General features: G+C 39.8%; 1 protein-coding gene across 41 annotated transcripts in view; it reads right to left on the bottom strand.

Moving 5' to 3' along the window:
- Nucleotides 1-811: 811 nt before the first annotated feature.
- Nucleotides 812-20,332, bottom strand: part of CELF1 (CUGBP Elav-like family member 1) — a 65,564-nt gene continuing 46,043 nt past the window's right edge. For 17 of the 41 annotated variants that reach the window (XM_068945647.1, XM_068945662.1, XM_068945629.1 and 14 more), the window contains 4 exons: nt 13,800-13,913; nt 13,415-13,600; nt 12,318-12,461; nt 812-10,426 (listed from right to left, as the gene is read on the bottom strand). In XM_068945647.1, the coding sequence (XP_068801748.1) occupies nt 10,299-10,426; nt 12,318-12,461; nt 13,415-13,600; nt 13,800-13,913 (572 nt within the window). In that variant the 3' untranslated portion in view covers nt 812-10,298. The remainder of the gene's footprint in view (nt 10,427-12,317; nt 12,462-13,414; nt 13,601-13,799; nt 13,914-20,332) is intronic. The other 24 variants (XM_068945644.1, XM_068945649.1, XM_068945636.1 and 21 more) reach the window with 3 other exon arrangements.

Here is a 20,332-nt window from a genome sequence, read left to right as displayed (position 1 = left end):
AACTCACGGCAAATTTCTACATGGACTATACATTGCCTATACCAAATATTAATCTTTAGACAACTCATTTTATTTCAAAAGATTAACCCATCTTAGTTCTGAATGCAAAACAGATACCTTTAGCTTAGCGAATAAGTCCTGAGGGGATGATCCGGCTGGGTTTTTTGAAAATCCCACTCCATTTTGGGTTTCCCAGTGCAGTATTTCCAGGACCAGGAACACTAGGGGATGCAGACACCTTCATGCTGCAGAACCAGGATAGGTTCAGCAAGACTGGCCTTGGTCCCAGAAGAGATAAGGAGGCAGTAGAAAGTATGAGGATCGTGGGAAGGGTATGAGCTATCTCCAAGAGCGCTCATCTAATCCCACACACCACAACGCACTGGCACCATTCAAATATAGCTCAAGTTTGGTGCCATGCTAAAGTTAATTAGTCCTTGAAATACCATGAAGCACAGTGCACACACAAGCACTGTGAGGTCAGATATGTGTATGCTTTACTCCCCAGTGCATCACATATTTGCATTATCCAAGATCTGCAGCTTCTCTATATCTTGTCTAATGGAGACTATACTGTAAAATGATACAAAATGAAGGCCAAGAAAAGCAAATAAAAAAAATCTTTTCCTTCTTTCCTCAAAGTAACTGATCACACAGAGGTTAAAATCCAGGGCTATCTTGTGCATCCAAAACAAGTGGCATTGGACCATGAAAGTTTTGTAGTTCACAGCTAATAAACCCGAAGACAGTTCCCCACACCTGGACCCAAAAAGAATCTCAAGTTTAAGACACAAAGACAACACACAAGGACTCTTCTCAAACAGTTTAATAGCAAATAAACAAAGGAAGGTACCACACTTGGCATATACAAAATGACTTGTTGTCGGTGTGTCTGTGCAATTAAAACAGCTTTAAGTTGCCCTTTGGGACAAAAAGAAAAAAAAAAAAACACACACAAAAGGAAGAAAATTCCTTTAACACATACTCGCTCGTTCCAAACTTGTAACAAATCTTTTCATTTTTAAATCCACTACACAAACTCTGCGATCAGCTCAGAAAAGCAACACGTGCTCCTCTGCTTTTTAAACCATTAAAGTAAAATCCGTAATTCTCTACAGAGTACAACACAATTTCACACAAAAAGACATTTTGTTTTGCAAATCAAAACAAGAAAAAAGGAACAGCTCAAACAAGGTAAAGAAAAGCATTTCTATGACTGAACCACGACTTCGAGTTGATTAAATCCCGTTACTGCAGAACAGACTCTACATTTGGTCATAGTGGCAATTTGTTTTCTCATCACATTGTGAATCACTTTACATTGTTTTCTAGTAGAAAAGGCAAAAAACTGTACAAAACCCCTAGTGTTAAATACAATGTTTGTACCAATAAAAAAGCCCACAGGTTTGTCTCCAAAATGTAAATTTTCTTTTTAAATTATTCACAAAAAGCAGCCAAAAATCAGAAAGGCAGCTGCTGCTCCACTGTCTCAAATCCATTAAAACCACCACAGAACAATTAAAACAACCAAAGGAAGAAAAGGAAAGAAGAAAGGAAAGAAACATCCAATGTTTGGCATTTTGGTTTTCTTCAGATATTTTTCCACAGGTTTCCCCGAAGTTCCTTATGGAACCAAACGCGCATGTACAGAAATGTACTGGCAGTTACTCAACACACTGCAGGGTATCAATGCCCCCCACTGACACACAGCCCTGTGCATTCAGACTGTGGGACTAACAGCAGCCAGCCCACAACCCTACCTCCCAAATAAACAAGTCTCTATCCTTTTCTCATCCAACCTCGCACTCCATTCCCAGGTATATGCACCATGTCCAAAAATGTTCTGTCTTATATAAGCAGTTTAAGGACCGTCTACACAAATCTAACCAATGTCTATTGAGATTTATTGTATCCTCAGCCAACTCAGTAGTAGAACAGAGTAAGTCCTTTAGCATCTTCATTATCCCAAGCACTGGACAAAAATAAGATTTCTACCCAATCAAAGAGCATTTATCTTCTCAGCAAACCCCTTTCTCCTGGGATTTCACTTCACACTATTTTTTCCTGTTAAGGCACCTACACTAGCTCACTTCTCCCTGTGACTGAAATTTCACCACAGCAAACAGTCTTCGAGGTGCCTTCATCTAGAAGCTACGTCCCAGTTACTACCTGTGCAGATCATATGTAGGGTAGAGGGAAGCCTGACACCCAGAAAGCGGTAACCTGTTCTAGTTCATCCTATGAGGCAGGAAAAACTGCTTAGCTCATTACCCAATTAAAAATTAAACAAAAACTAAAAAATCTCCGTAGAGATTCCCCAGCTAAGGCCCTTGAGAAGAGAGCTGGGGATGGTACCCTGTTCAGGTAACAGCTTCAGAGGCTGTTGTATTGTGCTTGTCGCTTGGGGAAAGAGCCAGCAGTTGTGTGACCAGGTTTACAAACGCTTTCTCTGGAACATTCCAAACGTTTTATTATTTCAAGAGCTAACCTAGAGTCTTCAAGGATCCTGCCACTAAGGTCTGACTGATGGTATTAAACTGGGGCTGGACTTCGCAAAAAATGTGCCCCAACTTATATAAAATACTAGTAGAGAGTGTTTCAAAGGAGCCCTAGTTTCAGAGAATTTTGGAAACAGAAATACTGTGAAGTTGCCCCATCTTCCTGCTTCCCAACTATTCCCTTCCACCAAAACTCCTGCTACAGGAGCAGGGCAACCCAGCCCCAGGGCACCTCCTACGCCTCCGGAGATGGAACAAGCTCCAGGCGCGCTGTCAGGCAGACAGTCTAAGTGCACAGGTAGATGCCCTCAGGTGGCTTCTGATTGGACATTTGTTATACCAAAAACACCAATTTAAAAGGATACCTTTGAAACCCATTAAATTGCTCAGTTTTTGCACAAACTATAGAAAACAGAGAGGTGAAGGCGATATATACGAGGGTGTGAAGAAAACAGCAGGAAACATGCAAAACATTTCTGGGCACTATCTTAGTTTGAAAGAATAAAACAAAAACATCACATTTTGCTGAGGAGATTGTAGTTACGAAAAAACAAGCATGCTGGGGCTTAACAAAATACAACATCAACTTTGATCAAATTTTCACTGCAGACTGATAATCACACAGGGGAGGGGGAGGGGAAATCAGTAAGTGCCAGGGCAAAAACGTAGCTACAATCAGAAGAAAGTGTAGTTCAAGTGTTTTCTGCTGATGCCACTCAAGTCACGAGTTTGAACTCATAAAAAATACATGCTGTCTCCTCAAGCACAGAAACCAGATCAGCAAAATGTGACTAGGAAGCCTCCTGAAAGATTGAGTCACACCATATAATTGACTTTTTCTTCAAAACTGTGTTTTTAAAACTAAGCACACAGAAAAAACTAAGCCTAGAAAGTGATTGGCTGTATGTTCACAGAAATACAAATACTCCACAAGGTATGCTAGCAAGGCTGCTCTGAAGACAATTACAAAGAATCAGATTCACAAAATCAAGTGGTTATCTTACGAAGGTCTAGAAAAATAGAAATTTTTTTTATATTCAAATGCAAGTTTAAATATTCCCCTTCAGCAGTCTTTCTAGCAAAACCAATTTGGCAGCACAAAAAAAAAAAAAAAAAAAAGGAAAAAAAACAAAAAACCCAAAAACCAAAAACAAGAAAGAAACAAACATAATAAAAATACACATCAGCATCAAAGGTCAACACAAGGTCAAAGGTGAGAGTTCAAGCATCAGAGAAGCTGAAGAGACAAGGATTTGGACGATGTACTTGAACGCCACATCGACATGCTTTAGGCACAACGATGAACAAACGGCAGGAATCTAGAAAAAAAACAAACCAGAAAGAGGGAGACCCACTGAGTTACACAGAGCAGTACATCCAAACACGGAGAGAGAGAGAACAAGAATGGGCACCGTACAACGAGACCTCCTGGGGAAGGGAGTCGACAGGGAAGGGCAGCACATGCTAACGATGGACAAGTAAAAGTCAAAGTACATGAAGGACACCAAGTAAACATCAAACTGCCAGAAACCAAATGGAAGCAGAGGCCTGGATTTCCCTCTCCACGCCCAGGCTGTGGGGCACTCCACGGCCTCCTGACACGCTGATCAGCATGCATTCACCTTGTCCCGTGCCCACGGTCTCTACTAGCTCTAAGAGAAGAACAGAGCAAGCACTCTCCCCAGGAGATTGACTCTAAAAAAATATGGCTCCAGGGCTAACATTTGCCCACAGAGATTAAGACCATGAGAGACAAGACAAGAGGACACAAGGGATTCACAGGTGGTTTGACGGCTGAGACTTTTCTTGCATCCTAACATGGGAAGTTCTTAGGCAGTGGTAGCCCAGGAAATCCATGTTCTTTTTTTCAGCTACAGCCCCTTCTTATTCCCTAGGAGCCCAGGAAACTGGGAGCGGGTGGTTTGAAACAGGGGGAGGGGAGGAAAAAAAAAAAAAAGATTATACGAGACAAATAAGTGGAACCAAAAACCCCACACAATAGAGAAGGAATCCTTAAGACTTGACTGCAAGTTAAGACTTGTCCTAGCTGAGCCCTTTTCATACCATTAGACCTGCCCAGGGATTTTCCTTTCCCAACCTTTTATACAAACAGCCCCCGGCTCCCTGACTTTCTGAGGAGGGGATTCTGGGCTCTGAGAAGCTCTACAGTCACTGTTGCCAGTTTCATGAGTAAAAAGATGTGTTTCCTGAAGCCTTCTTGAGCTGAATTTTTAAAAATAATAATTCTTATGTTAAGTGATAGAAACACCTCTGCTGCCTCCCCTCAGCCTCTGAACTGCAGAACAGAAGGAACAGTTTGGGAAGAATGTAGGAGGTAGGGGAGAAAGGAAGCAAGTTTTTCCCCCCCCCCTCTTTTCTCTAAGATTTCATCCTAATCTCCTGTTTGGTGCCCTATTCTTCAGCACCTCTCAGTGCTACTGGTTAGGAACTGGAGCAAGATAAGAGACTTTCATGTTATCCTGTCACATTTATAGCACGCTTGAGAATATCAAGCATTGCACTCTAGTTTCAAAGCAAGAAGAACACTGCCAACTAAAACTGCAAACTTACTAGTACTGCTGAGATGAATTTGCTCTTCATACTTTCCAATTTAGAGAAAGGACTTCATATGGAGCTTAAACCAACTCCAGCAAACAGAGGGCAGTTCAACTCTTACAGTTGTTTCTAAAGTTCTAGAAATGCTCTAGGTAGTTTGCAGAACTGTGAGGTTTCAGCTGTAAACCAGAGAGGCAAACTCATCACAGGAGCTCTGAGGCATGAGAAAGAAAAAAAGTAATGAAATCAAGTGACATCTAGCATGCACCACAGAAATTCCTTGTGTGATTTGTTTTAGAGGTTTTTAATAGACATCTTTTCAAATATTTCACTCAGCAATTTTGAGGGGAAGACCAAGTTTTATTAAAGGTCTTTTGGAAGAGCAAAAACAGTCCTTAGCCTGGCCTGCAAGAGCAGAGCCATGAGAAGCTGGATAAGAACTTAGTAACTTGGGGAAAGTTATTTCAGTGTGTCCCTGTAATTCTCACAGCTGTGATAATGTAGTACAACTTTCTTCATTCTGTATGTTATACTTTGTGGTAAGTCTGATCAGTGATGCACAACATCCTTACGTTTAAGTGTCTGCATCAGGAAGCTCTCAAAGCACATTATGTACGGCTGCATCCTTCATTTGCAAGGTGATTTATCCAAGTTGCTTTTAGAAGTTTCCAAACTAAATAGTTAGGAACAATTTCACAACTAAATGGTTTCTATTTGCCTTTCCTTCCCTAACTCAAACTATTAGCAAGATGAAATGCTCAAGTTAATTCTGTCATGCAAGCAGGCTTCCAATGTAACTTTTCCCATATAGGTGAAAATCTTTTTCCTTATATTTTCTTGTAAGAAAATTTCTGAAACACCTATTTTCCCGATAATAGAGCCCACAGCTAATAAATCTATGTCATTGTTCAGATACAAAAAGACATTCACTGCTATTGTTTCAGATACCTTTGAAAAGTTGCAATCCTCATTCTGCTTAGGCTTCACTTTCATGACTACCAAGGCATTTTCTCATAATGCAAGCTTTGCATTGCTGGAAGAAAAACTAAGCTACAAGGAGACATCTAATTTTAGACTGCTGGTTATCTGCGGGGCTGAAGAATCTACAAGTCAGTTTGCTACAGTACTAGATACTGAGCAGCATCAGACTGAGACTTGGATTGTTCATAATATTTCTATCTTATTATGGCATGTCAAGGAGAATCAAATGTCTTCTGAGAAAAATCTACTAAGTAGACAAATATTTCCATCTTGCTTCTAGAAATACACAAGTATTTCCTGGTGCACATATGGAATTCTGTTGCATCAGAAATCCTACTGGCTTTTGTTGTAGAAAATTCAGATTCTTTGGTTTTTGAGCGTACAAAATACTTTGCCCATATGGCTACTTAAGCAAATCCTTCTGCAGCTTATTTGAACTATCCGACTCTTATCCTACTATCCATGAAATAAAGCGTTCGATACAAGAACAGATCATAACCAAGACATGTATCTAATGACAGCTTCCAACATTAAAATACTGCAGGGAGTATCAAGTTTGCCCCAAACGTTTTTGCTACTTTAATTTCTTACGTCTTCTATTGTTCCTTCCAGTCTCATTTTTACTAGCCCATTCTAGCTTTTTTTTTTTTTTTTTTTTTTTTTTTTTTTTAAAACTGCTGTTCTGCAGATAATTTCCTCCTCAGGATATTTCTAAGCATTACTCAAAGTATTTTAGTAGATTCTTTCACATCAGCTGCTAATTCAGAATCTCCTTCTATGTTTTGGGCAGTTCAGCCCACCAGGCCCCAAAACAGCTGACTGATTTGATTTGCACTTGAATGAGAACATGACAGGAACCTAAAAATCAAACAAAATCCCCAGGCCCCCAACCTTTCCTGCCAATCAGTGAGGAGGAAAACTGGCTTAGAACTGGAAGGCAAGAGGAGCAGAAATCCCCAGTCAGTGGCAGCCGCCAAGCAGACACAGAAATGTTCATTTTAATCTGATCAGTTGCATTATCAGAAAAAAAATCTGCCCCAGTCACAGACTTGATACATTTATTAACTTTGGCAACATATACATTGATACACCAAAAAAAAAAAAAAAAAAAAAAAAAAGCGGGGGTAAATCTGAAACAAATACACAAAAAGTGCAAAATCTTCAGCTGGTGAAAACTGATGCAGCTCTACTGAAGAGAGCAAAACAGCATTGATTCAAGCCATCTGAGGATCACACCTTTCAGAATTTAACCTGCATAGATTCATAGATTTTGTTTTTTCTCTCTTTTTGGCAACACTTATAATGTAGTTATGCCAGTAAGGCACAAGAGCTAGCCCAAGTTAGGTGTCTATGGTGATTATGTTTGGCAAGAATCACTGACCAAACTGAGCCATAATGTAAACCGTTGAATTTCCTAACGCCAATAGGAGTTGCACCTATTTGCAATAACGCCAAGCTTGATCCAAAAGTTGCAGTACTGAGGACATGCTTATAGGAGGCAAAAGCTAAAATGTCTAGTTTAGGGCAACTGAAATGACTACTGAAGAGGCCAGAGCACCACATTAAAAGAAAAACAGGACAAAGGTCTCAGATGGTACAGTGGGTAGGGTGCAAAGAAGGTAAGAGTGACTGTAGAGACCCCAGAGCACAGTGCTCTCCTCCACTGGTTCACAGCGTTAATCTTCCCCATTTAGCAGTTGTTGGGCTGCAAACAGGCCACTGAAAATCAGTAGTTTCAATCATGCACATCATTATGTGTGTAAAACAATCACATTCAGGATTTTACAAAACCCTGGCCTTTTTTTCCAGTGAAATAATTTAGGTAATAAATATTCTCCATCCTGGAGCTGTATAAAACTTCTATAAAAATAGAAACAACATTCTTGGTTACAGCAGGTTGCACCTGGAGCAGCTGCTCCCAACCATGTTTTTTTTTTTCTTTTTTTTTCTTGAAAAGTATATTATTTATAAAAAAATCCCATTATCACCCTGGAGGCCTTCACACTCCAACACTCTAACACTCTCTTCTCAGAAAACCAGGACACATCTCTCCCATTGTGCAGAATTCAAGTGTACATGGTTCACTTAAGTGTATGCTTACGTTTCTAGAGAGATCCAAATAATTAACATGGAAGGGTACCACATGCCAGCATAAATGGGAAATTTGGCAGTCTGGCCTTTTAACCTTTTCCACCAAAAAATGATCTGAATACTGATAGATTATTTTACCCTTCTGCCATCAAGGCACAGATTGGTACCAACTAACTGTTCGATTTTCAATTCAACAATGGAAAGGACTCTTCTTGGATGCTATGGTCAGGCCTTGTACTTCTGAGGTTTGAGATGCCAGGGAACCCAGTCTGTACGAATGCCTGACATTCCCAATGGACCACAGCAGAACCCCTTGCACGTGGGCGCACATTTTCTGAACATGATTTCAGGTTTGATGGGTTTAGTGCTCCTCCTGCTGGAGCAGAACAGAAAGTCCAAACCCTGTTTCCCACTCCACACTCCTTATTTAGCAGCTGGCTCCCAGATTGCAGTGTTACCTAGTGCCCTGGGCATCACCAATTGGGTATATAAAGGAAACAAGGAAATGGAGAAAATATGAGGTAAATAGAACTTCTCTTAAAGACATACATAAATTGTAAACTTCCTCTTGTGACAGAGGTGGATTTTGGTGATTATAACACAGGACTCTACTCTTCTTCAAACAACTCAGGCCAGAGTGTCAAAAATCCTTTGAGCCCCCCTAAAACCAGTGTATAACAAGGCCCTTAGCAACACATTAGCAATTTCATAAGTGTGCAAAAGAAGTGTATGTTCACTGGAGGGGTGTGTTTAATTTTCCTTCAGTATAGGAGATAACAGCTGATGCCAAAAGGCAGAATAAGACTGGATGGCTCTGCTCTGGTTCAAAAGCTCCTGTATTAGCCCTGTTTTGCACTGGCACACATCACCTTAAAGGAAAACTGCAGTATAAAAAAAAAAAAAAACTAAATACTAGACTAAATCACAGCACAAATTAGTTTTTTAAATGGGGAATTATCTTTGCAACAGAGTAAGACTGAGAAGGCAACTGTCATGTGAACATGTATGAAGCAGAAGCCTGAAGAGCTATTTTAGGGTAAACTCTTGGCTTTGTATGTCAATTTAACAGCCATTTCAATAGAGGAACAGCCTTACATTATGCTTATCAGAATGAATTCAAAGCAATGCTCTGTAGAAGAGCATTACTCCACAGACGTGGGGAATTTAAGGAAACGGCAGGAAAAAGATTTGGCAAAAAAATATTCTCTACATTGTCAGGGATCTGAAGTTTCTGTTTATAGCCCAGTTTGTATCACTCCAGACTAAGCTGTCTCTCTCTAAATTTTTCTACAACACCTAGCTGAATTATATAGGGATATTTTTTCCTAAGCATGGAGAAATTCACTGCATTCCATTAATATTCAACTGTAAATGGCCAGTGAAATTTTCTGGGCCAGGACATTACTTAGTTTTACAAAGCACTGCATATGTTCACAGTGCTATATAAACATCACTTTATACACAGTAAAAAACAACCAAAAAACAACAACCCCCCCCCCCAGCCACTGCAGTTTTCCTTTAACTCATAAATGTGTTCGCCCTTCTAGCCTGTCTCCTGCTTTAGAGATGAATTACTAAATCTCCACAAAGGCATACCGTTAAGGAATTTTCAAAGAGTAGGGCATGGCAAAGGCTATGCGGAGTCTGTTCCTTGCTCAGCCAAACTTGGATGGACTCAGTTCTCCTTTCCCATCTTTGTTTTCATCAGCTGTTCAGCGTTATTTCTGCTCCCCTTCTCCTCTGCCCATGGCAGTGTGGTGTCAGTTCTGCTTCCCCTTCTCCTCTCCACCCCAAGGCAGTGTGGTGTCAGTTTCTGCTGCTCCCTTTTATCTTCCCTCCCCACCCCCAAGGAGCTGGCATTGGTCCTTCTCAACACACACTGGTTACAAACACAGCAAACTTTAAATAAGGGAAAAAAAACCTCAGCGATATGGCACCTAAACTCCAAAGTAAAACACTGGAAACAAAAGCACAAACTTGTCCTCCATCCGAAGCGGGATTCCCAGCGGAGGCTGCAGCCGAGTCTTCAGGGGAAGATGTGCCAGATAGAACAGGCATGGATCAGCTTCCAGGACTGTAAAAACACAGCCTTAGGGCTTCCAATCACTAAGTGCGCTCCTCCCCAACTTACCAGAAGATCCTTCTCACTCCAGTCCCGGAGGGGAGGGGCGCTCAGTATGGCTTGCTGTCATTCTTAGAGCGCTTGAGTTGTACTTTCAGACGCTTCATGCCAATCTGAAAGCCGTTCATCGACTGAATGGCAGCCTGTGCAGAGACAGGATTGTCGTAACTCACAAAACCTAAAGAAATAAAAATACATAATTACAGCGTGCCAAAAGTTCTCCGTAACAGTTACGCACGGCTGGAAGTGCAGCCCCTCACAACGTAAGAGAGACTTGAATGAAATGCCATTTTCAAAAGCTCACAACTCTTTATTATATCATTCATAAACAATTCCTACCAAGTGCTTTCAGACAAAGTGTTACCTTCTAACATACAGACCTTTGACCAAAAGATATAAAAAGTTCAAGAATTTAATATTTTTCCAGTCTTTACACTCAAACAGCAATACTTGCTTTTGTTCAAATTTTACAAGAACTCACACCTGTAAGCAAAATGTTAATCTATATATGAAAGTTCACTAAAGACAAAAGACTGAAATCATCATCTTGGCATTATGGGAGTAGGTTTGTTTGGAATGAAGTAGCTGTCACAGCAGTGTGACACTAGTATCACTATCCTGTTTGGATTTCTGTCCGGTGAAGAAAAAAGTTATATTCATTCTAGGGAAAGACCATCCTCTAGGTTTTGAGGAAACCCATCTTAGATAACCCCAGCTGATGGCTGGTATCACTGCCCTTGGACATCATTCCATACACAGATGTTAAGGCCTCAGCACTTTTTGTGTGTGTCAAAAATGATTAACTTGCCAGCATGTTTCTGATCATCAAATACTAACAGATACAAGACATCAAGTAGGCACAAGGCTACCAAAGCCATAGAAAAAGGCTGACCTCTCCTATTCCATCACAGAAAACCTCCACTGAGCAAAACAGACCTGAGACCTTACTGCACTACCAAAATGCCACATCTGCTATCACTAGGGTTTCAAAGAGGGGAAAACAAAACCACGAATCTTTCCCTCCACAAGCACAGCCTTATACTATTCAAGCTAATGCAGAATATCTACTTTGCTCTTGTGGCTACACAAACTGAAGGAGTTAACTGAAAATAATCCAATCAGATAATAACAGTAGAGTGACAGGCTGATTTGCAGTTTTAGGATACGTTTCCTGCCCTGATATGCTTCCACAGTCCAATATATGATAAGTAGACCAAAATTAGGATGAGAAATGAAACACAAGATAGGTAGCAAATAACAGCTGAAATGACTTTATTTAAGTAACAAAGGCTTCAAGAATCAGGAGGAAGCTTTAAAAATTGCCTTCTGAGCACTCCCTACCGTATTGTAGACATAATAATAATATAAAAGTATAAACAGAAATAACTCACAATGATAATAACAAATGCAAGTAGTATACACATCAGTGTAAATAATTATTGAAAAGACAGAAAGGGGGAAGAGGAGGAACTGCATCATGATTACAGTCTGCAAACACCAATCATGGTGAATTACGTAGGGCCAAAATGGTATAATGAGGCATAATATGAAATTAAGAAAAGTAAAAAGTCACAGTGAGCATCAGGAAAATACCCTTCGTTATTGGAAGAGTTCAGATTTGTTTTTTCTTTTTTTCTTAAGGGATACGAAGGAAGATTCACCACTTTACTTAAAAGCTAGATTGGATAGAGTACTGGAAGAGACATTACTAGGAACAAGGAGCCACAGATTCCAAAGGCATGAACTGCAATGAAGCCCAATTTGCAAACAAAGCACAGGAGATAACAGGATGGGAAAACTCAGTGAGTCACACACCAGTGTAACTGACATCACTTAAAAATGTGGTCTTAAAACACAGAGCTTTCTTAAGCTAAACAAATAAAATAGTTAAAGTAATTCAGAAAAGTAAATATGTAGTTGTCATTACTGTACCTTGTCCCTCACTACGAACTTCAAACGTTTCCCCCACCCTCCAAAAAGAGTAACTTCAACTTATCTTCTCATTTTCTACTAACTTGGTCTTTCTACTGTGCACCCCCTCCTACAGGTAATGATTAGCCCCAACATACCAAAACACTTGCTTAGATTGGTCTGCTTGTCAATGAAAACCTTAGCAGAGACGACATTTCCAAATGGCATGAACATCTGCAGCAGATCCTGGTCCCCAAACTCCTGGGGGAGATGGTAGATGAACAGATTGGCTCCCTCTGGACCTTCAAACAAAAAGTAGAAGCATAAGTTCAGGAGAAAACATGGGTACCATAGGCCTACTTCACCAAAAAGGTGAAAGAGCCTTTCAAGCCAACTAAATCTGCTAGAGGAAACAATGAACTTGTTATAACAATGACCTTGCTGTGGGCACTTCTGCAGAGTACTTGATTCCAGAGTAAGTCAGCATGATCTGTTGCTGGGATTGACCAGTCAAAGAATTCTAGCTCTTTCTCCAGCATTTTTGCCTGTAATTTTTGTACCGTACCAAAACAGGCTTACAGATCTTCGCTATAACAAAGGCCAAATAATAAGCCTGAGGCCCAGAGGCTGACTAAAACAAAAAACGGCTATACCAAGCTTGCTGTAAAAAGAAGCTAAATACATCTCAGTACAAAATACAAGTAGCCATACTACCTGCATTATCCCAAATTCTTAGCTCTAATCCCTCGCTCCATATTTTTTCTAATCATCATTCTATATTCTGTTTAAAATCTATCCCCACATTCTGCATTATTTTACAACACTACATGTTAAATTAACTCTGAATCTAAAGAGCAAAAAGATCGGCATTAAGGACCTGGGGAAAGAGGAGAAGGACAAAGACATGGGGGTCCAAATTTAGAAATAACCAGGAAAACAGATTTAAGAAAAACCCAACTAATTCCCTGACAATGGGATGTATCATGCTGCAGACCCACACTCTCCTCTCCTCTGAAAAAGTGGAAGGGTGCTAAGCATTTAAGGCAAGATAATCCAAGTAGAAACCTCCTGTATAAAAGCTACTTTGGACAGCCCTTAGCCGAGGGACCTTAAAGATTTTCCTTCCTTATCTTCTGAGACTCCAGAATTTTAAACAATGCTGTCAAACAGGAGCTATGCAGACAAGGTAGCTGCAAAGGTTGGGCTCACCCTTTTGAAAACCTCTCTCAAGCAGTTTGCACAACTTTCTGCCTACCTTCTTTTTGACTTCCTGCTGCACCAATACTCTGCTGTGTTAAGAGACTCTGATTATAGAGTGTGGGCAATGCAGCAGCAGCATATTGCTGGATTCCAGAATAGGCCTGTGTGAGGGCTTCCATTGTGCTACCTGTCCCGTTGGAGAGACCACTACTGCCAAGTCCTCCATTTAAGGCTGCCATTCCTGTATGGGAAAGAGGAAATAAAGATGACTGAGTACTGCTACTGGGCCAGATAAATTAACTTTTAATATTCTGCACTATTTTTATAATAATGCAAATCCCTGCCTCATAAAGAGGCAGGCAGCAGGAAAAAGCAGAATTAGCACAGCTTCAGGAACGATAATCAGCTATTTCCCCAACTCACCACAACACATAGCTTACCTGCTAGAGAGCTAACATTGAGGCCTGCTGTAGCCCCTGCCAGCGTTTGCAGTGCTCCAAGAGAAGCCATTGGGTTAACAGAGGAGCTGCTACTGGAGCTAGGTGAGGAACCTGCTATTAAAATAAGATAATTAAACTCCAAGCAATGTTTTTGGGACTTGATAATTAAAGTCCCTCATTAAATAATTTTTGTAGAAAAAGCTAACACTGATCAGACCAAGGCAACAGAGTATACTTTATGTCCAAAAATCCCAAACCCACAACCTGATTGATCAAACCACTTGTATTGTCTAACCCTTTCCTGTGTTTTTGAAAAAATTCCTCTTCATCGTAACATCTAATTTTGTACCAATAATAATTTAATGAAGAGTAAGACACCTAACATTCAGTCTACATATGACTGGCAGCTAAACTTTGTTCCTCAGCGTAAAGTGATCAGCAACAATGCCTGTTTCCTGCTGACTGAAGTGAGATAAGAATTGCTACATATTAACATCTGTCCTTGAAACATCAAACAAGGTGAAAAAAGCCTGAAACATATACTAAAGACATTAAACAAAGCTCCTGTCAAACTGAGCATATGGTTTTTCCATACTGACAGAGCAGGAACAGCAGATGCCGAGGTTATTCTAACACGTGAAATAATTTTTCACTGTAAAAATCCTGCTGCAGCACCTGGGGCTAGGGCCAAGAAAACTTTTGGAACACATATCCAAAACACAAAGTCTATTCTCTATTGACTGTGCCACTAACATCCTCAGCCTAGCTATTCACTAAGCAAAGTCTTAAAGATATGGTTCCTAGCAGACTAAGCTTATACGGCCTGCCAAATTTTACAAGAGGTAGAGTTAGTTCCAGAGAAACGGACACCAACGCCAAGAGACTAAAGCTTGCCAAACTGGTGTATCAAAAGTAACAGAGGTTCAAATGTAGGTCATCACATAGATTATTGACATGATAAAAAATGATTTAAGCTATGGTTTTCCTACAGGCTTGTGGAGTACTGCTTAAAAGTCTGAAGAAGGTAATAAATAAGAAAAATTATATCTATGACTACAAGGTTTACATTTGCTGTATAAAATCCATGGAAAAACATTTAGGGCTTCTACAAATTAAAAGATATTGAAAACTGTTGCTATAGAGGCATCTTATAGTCAGCTTTCTAGAGGACTTCATCTGTCTGGTCAGTCCTAACAGAAGGACTGAAATTCAGGCATTTTCAGTTTCCTTCTCGTTTTTGTAATTCTCAGTATGCTTTGCACACCTATTAAAACTTTAACAAGAATTTTCAGTATTTTCCAAATGGATTTGTACATACTCATCACTTCACAGATGTGCAAAGTCTTCGCTGGAGTGAAACATGGTAACTATTTAAGTGGAATACAGCAAACTTGCCTAACAAGCAACGGCAAAGTGGACTCTTCTACCCAACAAAAGTTGCGTGCGAACCCAGGGAGCTGCACTTCAGACCACGGCTTAGCTTTTGTGCTGACAAAGGAAGTGACAAACCTCCTCTGGGAAAAGTTTTAGACAAACTTTCTTAACAAGTCAGAACTTGAAAGACACTGTCCCAACATATATTTCAAGATGCTGACTGAGGAAAAAGGAAACACTTCCTGTCTTACTACCAGTAGCATATTACATGTAAAATGCAGAGAACTAGTTACAGTCTATTCTGCAAGTTGCTTAAAAAAAACAGCACAGCTGACTGAATAAAATCCAGCATTCAGAAATGATACAGCTGCTTCAGTTTTAGAATATGATTTATTTCTGCAACAGTTCATTGCTAATCTGCATAATTCAAACCAACACTTCATTTGAGACGGACAAAAACACCATTTCAAAAAGGTAGCAGTAGGGGGGGGAAAAAAAAAAAAAGAATGAAGCCAAGGCTAGAGAGCAAAGTAAGACAGAGAAGACTAGATGTCTTGCTTTCTTTAAAAGGGTCATAATTTAATATCAGTTCTTTTACACCATTGGAAAAAACTGAACACAATTATTGTAGTTGAGCTGACTTTATCCGAAATGTGTTTAAGCAAAACAAATAATGTCTTAATAAGAGGTATATATGGCCTGAAAACACAAAGAAAATTTAACACTATGTGGTTTATTTTCTTTATTATATGTACATACAAACGGCTGTTCTGAGCCGGACAAAGGTTCACCTAACTCAATATCCCATTTCTGATGATGACTAAAGGCAGATGCATAATGGGAGAGCATAAATACAGAGCAATTGCAAAACAATACTTCCTAGGCAAACTGTCATAGCTTCCAACAATCTGTGGCTCAAGGACTTTTTCAGCTGAGGGCAACAATTTTGTATTTAAGTCCTTGTTTATAATCCTCATTCATGAATTTCAGTACACTTTGAATCCCCAAACTTTTGACTCTACTATGTTCTGTGACACTGAGTTCTGTGATTCAAATATGCATTATGTGAAGAAATATCTCTTTTCATCTCCTTTTTAACTGTCAGCTGAAAACTTCATTTGATACCCTGTAATTCTTGTCTTGGAAGACCCAGTGACCAGTCTTTCCCTATTCATCTCCATCACGCACCAATATGTTTATAGGCTTCTATCACACCCTCCCCTTCTGTGTCGTTGTTCTATTTTCCACGCTCTTTAGTGGCACCTAATAGGGAAGGAATTCCACCGTTCTGATCACCCTTTCTGTTCTTTTAGTTCTAGTAATTCTTTTAGATCACAAAGCAGGACGCACTAACAAAAAATGGAGTTTATACATGTTTTCCTGTCACCTCCTAATTCTTAGCATCATTTCAGCTTTTTTGCTTGCTATTCAGCTTACATTTTCTTAGAACTATCTGTTGATTTATATCTAGTGATTTATCTCATAACTGTACTTCTGCAAGATGTAGAATCTTATGTATACGTTCCCTCCAAGGGTACATTGACAAAACAACAACAACAAAACCCCCTAAACTTAACACCGATTATGTTTAATTTAAACAGTATCTGTATAATCATGCTCTAAGGCCCCATCCCCTCACATATAATACGAAAAAGAGCACAGCATGCTTCAGTTTCTCCCAGCCAAGAAAAACTCAAAGATTAAATAGGATTCTAAAGCAGAAAGGCAGGAGAGAGCAAACACATGAATGGACCCAGATGGCCAGCCTACAGCTGTCAGCCATCGGAACGATACATTAAGAAATCTCCATTAGTTTGACCTTTAGCTGAACAGACCCTTAGGAAGCAAAGGATCACTATTAACACTGACAACATTCCTCTGCCTAGGCTATAACCCACTGTGAAATTATCTGCAAGACCACCAAAAACTTCTTTAACCATTCCACTGTGAACACAAAAACGAAGGATCTTTGTGAAGAGTTCTGCATCGATGACATAAGAAGATGGTGTAAGATTCAAGGAACACGTTATTACTTCTACAAAGGAAGCATGACACTTAGGAAAGAAAAAGCTAAACTGATTTATTTCCTAGGATAAATAGAAATCAGAAATCACAGTTTCACTGTGTGGGGTCACTTTGTCTTTAGAAAAACAGTATAAGGAGATCTGACCATTGAAGCATGCATCTTCCCTACATTTTTGGCCAAAGTGCCAGCTACCAGGAATACTGTCGTCATGAACAAGTAGTTCAGAAGGCATGCAGTCGTGGGTTCAGAGGGCTTTCCTATCAGAAGTGAAATGGCTTAGATTCAGTTCCCACTGAAAGACAGGGTTTGTAACAGGAGTTATCTTAATGATCAACAAAAAGATGAAATGAAGCAAAATAATCCTCATTTTGAGGATATATGGTCACAACGGCTTCTGAATGAACTCCAATAGAACTTACTGAAAGGACAGAAGGTTTTCAAAGAGTTTTAATAAATAGTAAAGAATAGCCAGCAAAGACGATGAAACTAGAACAAGGATATTAACTGTGAACTTGCTGAGGTAGGCAGATTAAGGGATTTTCCTGATGCTTGCCTGGGAAGAATAAGTTTGTTCTAACTCAGTCAGCTAGCATCTAAGCAATGAGGTAAAGAGCATTAAAATTCAGGCAAAGAATCTGACTGAACTGTACCAGAAGTAGTTCCAGTAAAAGCAGAAAGACTCCCAGCTTCCCTGAAAACAATACTGCTGGGACATGCTAAGGCCAGCAAAATCATCTCATTTTTGTTGGACCTTGCTTAGATGATTGACTCTGAAAGGAGGAGAAAGAAAAATATATCAGCCCTTCCAACCATGCGATCTTGCTCTGGAGCAGACAATTCTTGTTGATGTCTGAGTGAAAAGGATGGCTTCCAAGATGCTCCGTAATATACTTCCATATTTGGAATGGCTTCCGAAATACTTCCATAATATCATCTTTTTCAACGTCCCATTCACAAATCAGAAGTTTAAATGAGAGATTATCTGCTAAAGTCACAGTCCCTGTAATATGGATTGCCTACAGATGAATGCAGCAGCAGATTGTTCATTTCCAAAGGGTAAATATGGCAGCTGAAGGAATTTTGCTTCAAACTGTTCTACATTAAAAAAAAAAGCCCACCATACCCAACAACACTGTCTGAAAAAATCTAAAAAGAATCACCTGAAAAGCACAGGAAGACAGCACAAAAAGAGTACGGAACATCTCTGAGTTCAACCACACATAGTCCACAGACTGTGTGCTGTGTGGCCCTCCAAGCAAGTTCCTCAACACACAAAAGATTATCAGTGCAGGTGAAAGAAAACTGAAGTAGTAATGGATCCTAATGACTGTCTGGTTTTTTCTACCGATTATGTAACTCGAGGGCGATCTGGGATAGACGTCAAAATAAGCATCAGGTGAACATTTGCATGACAGACGGATAGAAGTCAAGCCAGTAGTCATCTCGTCTGCAGTTAGGTTTAAGAGGTTATCACAGTGGATGTTGCCATATCTCCCACATAGACAAGGAAGGCATTCACATTCCACTGTATCGCTATATGCTGAGTTTTTTCCAAGGTCTAAGTACAGTTCAGGAGGGATGCTCTGGCTAGAGTGGAGTCTAACAGCATTCTATGTGAACACATGCAGTGCAAATGCACATATAAACAATTAATCAAAAGAGAACTTCAAGTCTGCTTTTGTAACAGACATTAGTTTGTGCAGAGTGATGAGCTACAGAGATTTATAATGAATGATGAGAAAAAATATCATGAGACCAAGGGCTGCCGATAAGCACTGAGGCTTTTTTAAATTTAAGTACAGTTTTAAAAGGTGAAGCATATTCATAGCTCTAATGAAAAGCTCTAAAACTGTTTCAGATCTTGATAGATCAGTGACTGCATACAGACCACATATCCTCCAGAATTTTTTTTTTCCTTTTACTTCTCTTGAACAAAGCCAATCTCTACTCTTTGAGATTATGCTAGGAAAATACGCACTAAAAGCAATACAACAGTGACTGCTTCAGGTTAAAGAAAGCCTATGAAGGGTAAAATAACTGATGCAGCTCTAGAGGATATTCACTCAAATGACCTATCATGTTTATTTGATCGCTGACATGTAATGGTTTACCGACATGACAGGCCATCATAAATTTGTTTAGATTCAGGACAGATGGTGCTTGAAAACATACCACTGTTCCCTACCACTTAGCCCCCTGCCGGCCACCGTGATCAAAAGGTTAACAGAGTCCTGAGAAGAGTTTGTGTCAAAGGAAACTGAACCTGCAGGGTGCTGTGGGACATTCACAGAGGGCAAAATTCACAGAGGCCAAACCAATTCCAAACAACCATAAAATCACAGCATAATTTCTGAGGATTGTCTAATCTAACTGTCTGCTCAAAGCAGGGCTAACTTCAAAGTTAGATCAGGCTGTTTAGAGCCTTCTCCAGCTGAATCTCCGTCTATCTACAAGGAGATTCAACAGCCTCTCTGGGCACCTGGTTCCTGTGTTCACTACTCTCACCATTGCTTTTTTCCTTTATATCCAGTCAGAATTTTCACTGTTGCAACTTGTGTCTGCCGCCTCTTGTCCTTTTGCTGCGCACTTCTGAGAAGAGTCTGGCTCTGCCTTCTGTAACATGTGTGAGGCATTTGAACTCCACAACCTGTCAGTCCCTTTCTCCACCTCAACAGACAGGAGACTAAACTTGCTCCAGACGGTAGATGACGGAGCCAACATGGAAATCTTGGTTCCAAATACCAATCGTAACAAATATAATCTGACCATTCCAGCTCTGCTACTGCTTGAGGAAACACGGAGGGAATTTTCAGTTATGTTCACTTCCATGCCTTCTCTAAGAGGAAGCAGCAGTAGCAGAGGGTTGTAAATGTAACTCTTATATCGCCTCAACCCTTTAGATTTTCTTTTTAATTATATGATAGGCTACTATAGCTGGTAGTCAATATAAGTTTTGAAATTTTAATCTTTAAAGATTACAGACCACAAAGTTTTTTATGGAGAAACTCCATCTAACAACAGAAAAATCTTTGAGCTCAAGTCTCTCCCAGGGATTTCTGTAAGTAGAAAACTAGGCAACAGTTTTAATTCCTGATCTTGTGACATAAGGTTTTCTAAATAGCTTTTCCTTATA

The sequence above is a fragment of the Struthio camelus genome, chromosome 5 (genome assembly GCF_040807025.1).
Source record: "Struthio camelus isolate bStrCam1 chromosome 5, bStrCam1.hap1, whole genome shotgun sequence".
Lineage (NCBI taxonomy): Eukaryota > Metazoa > Chordata > Aves > Struthioniformes > Struthionidae > Struthio > Struthio camelus.
This window is presented reverse-complemented; position numbering and strand designations above follow the sequence as displayed.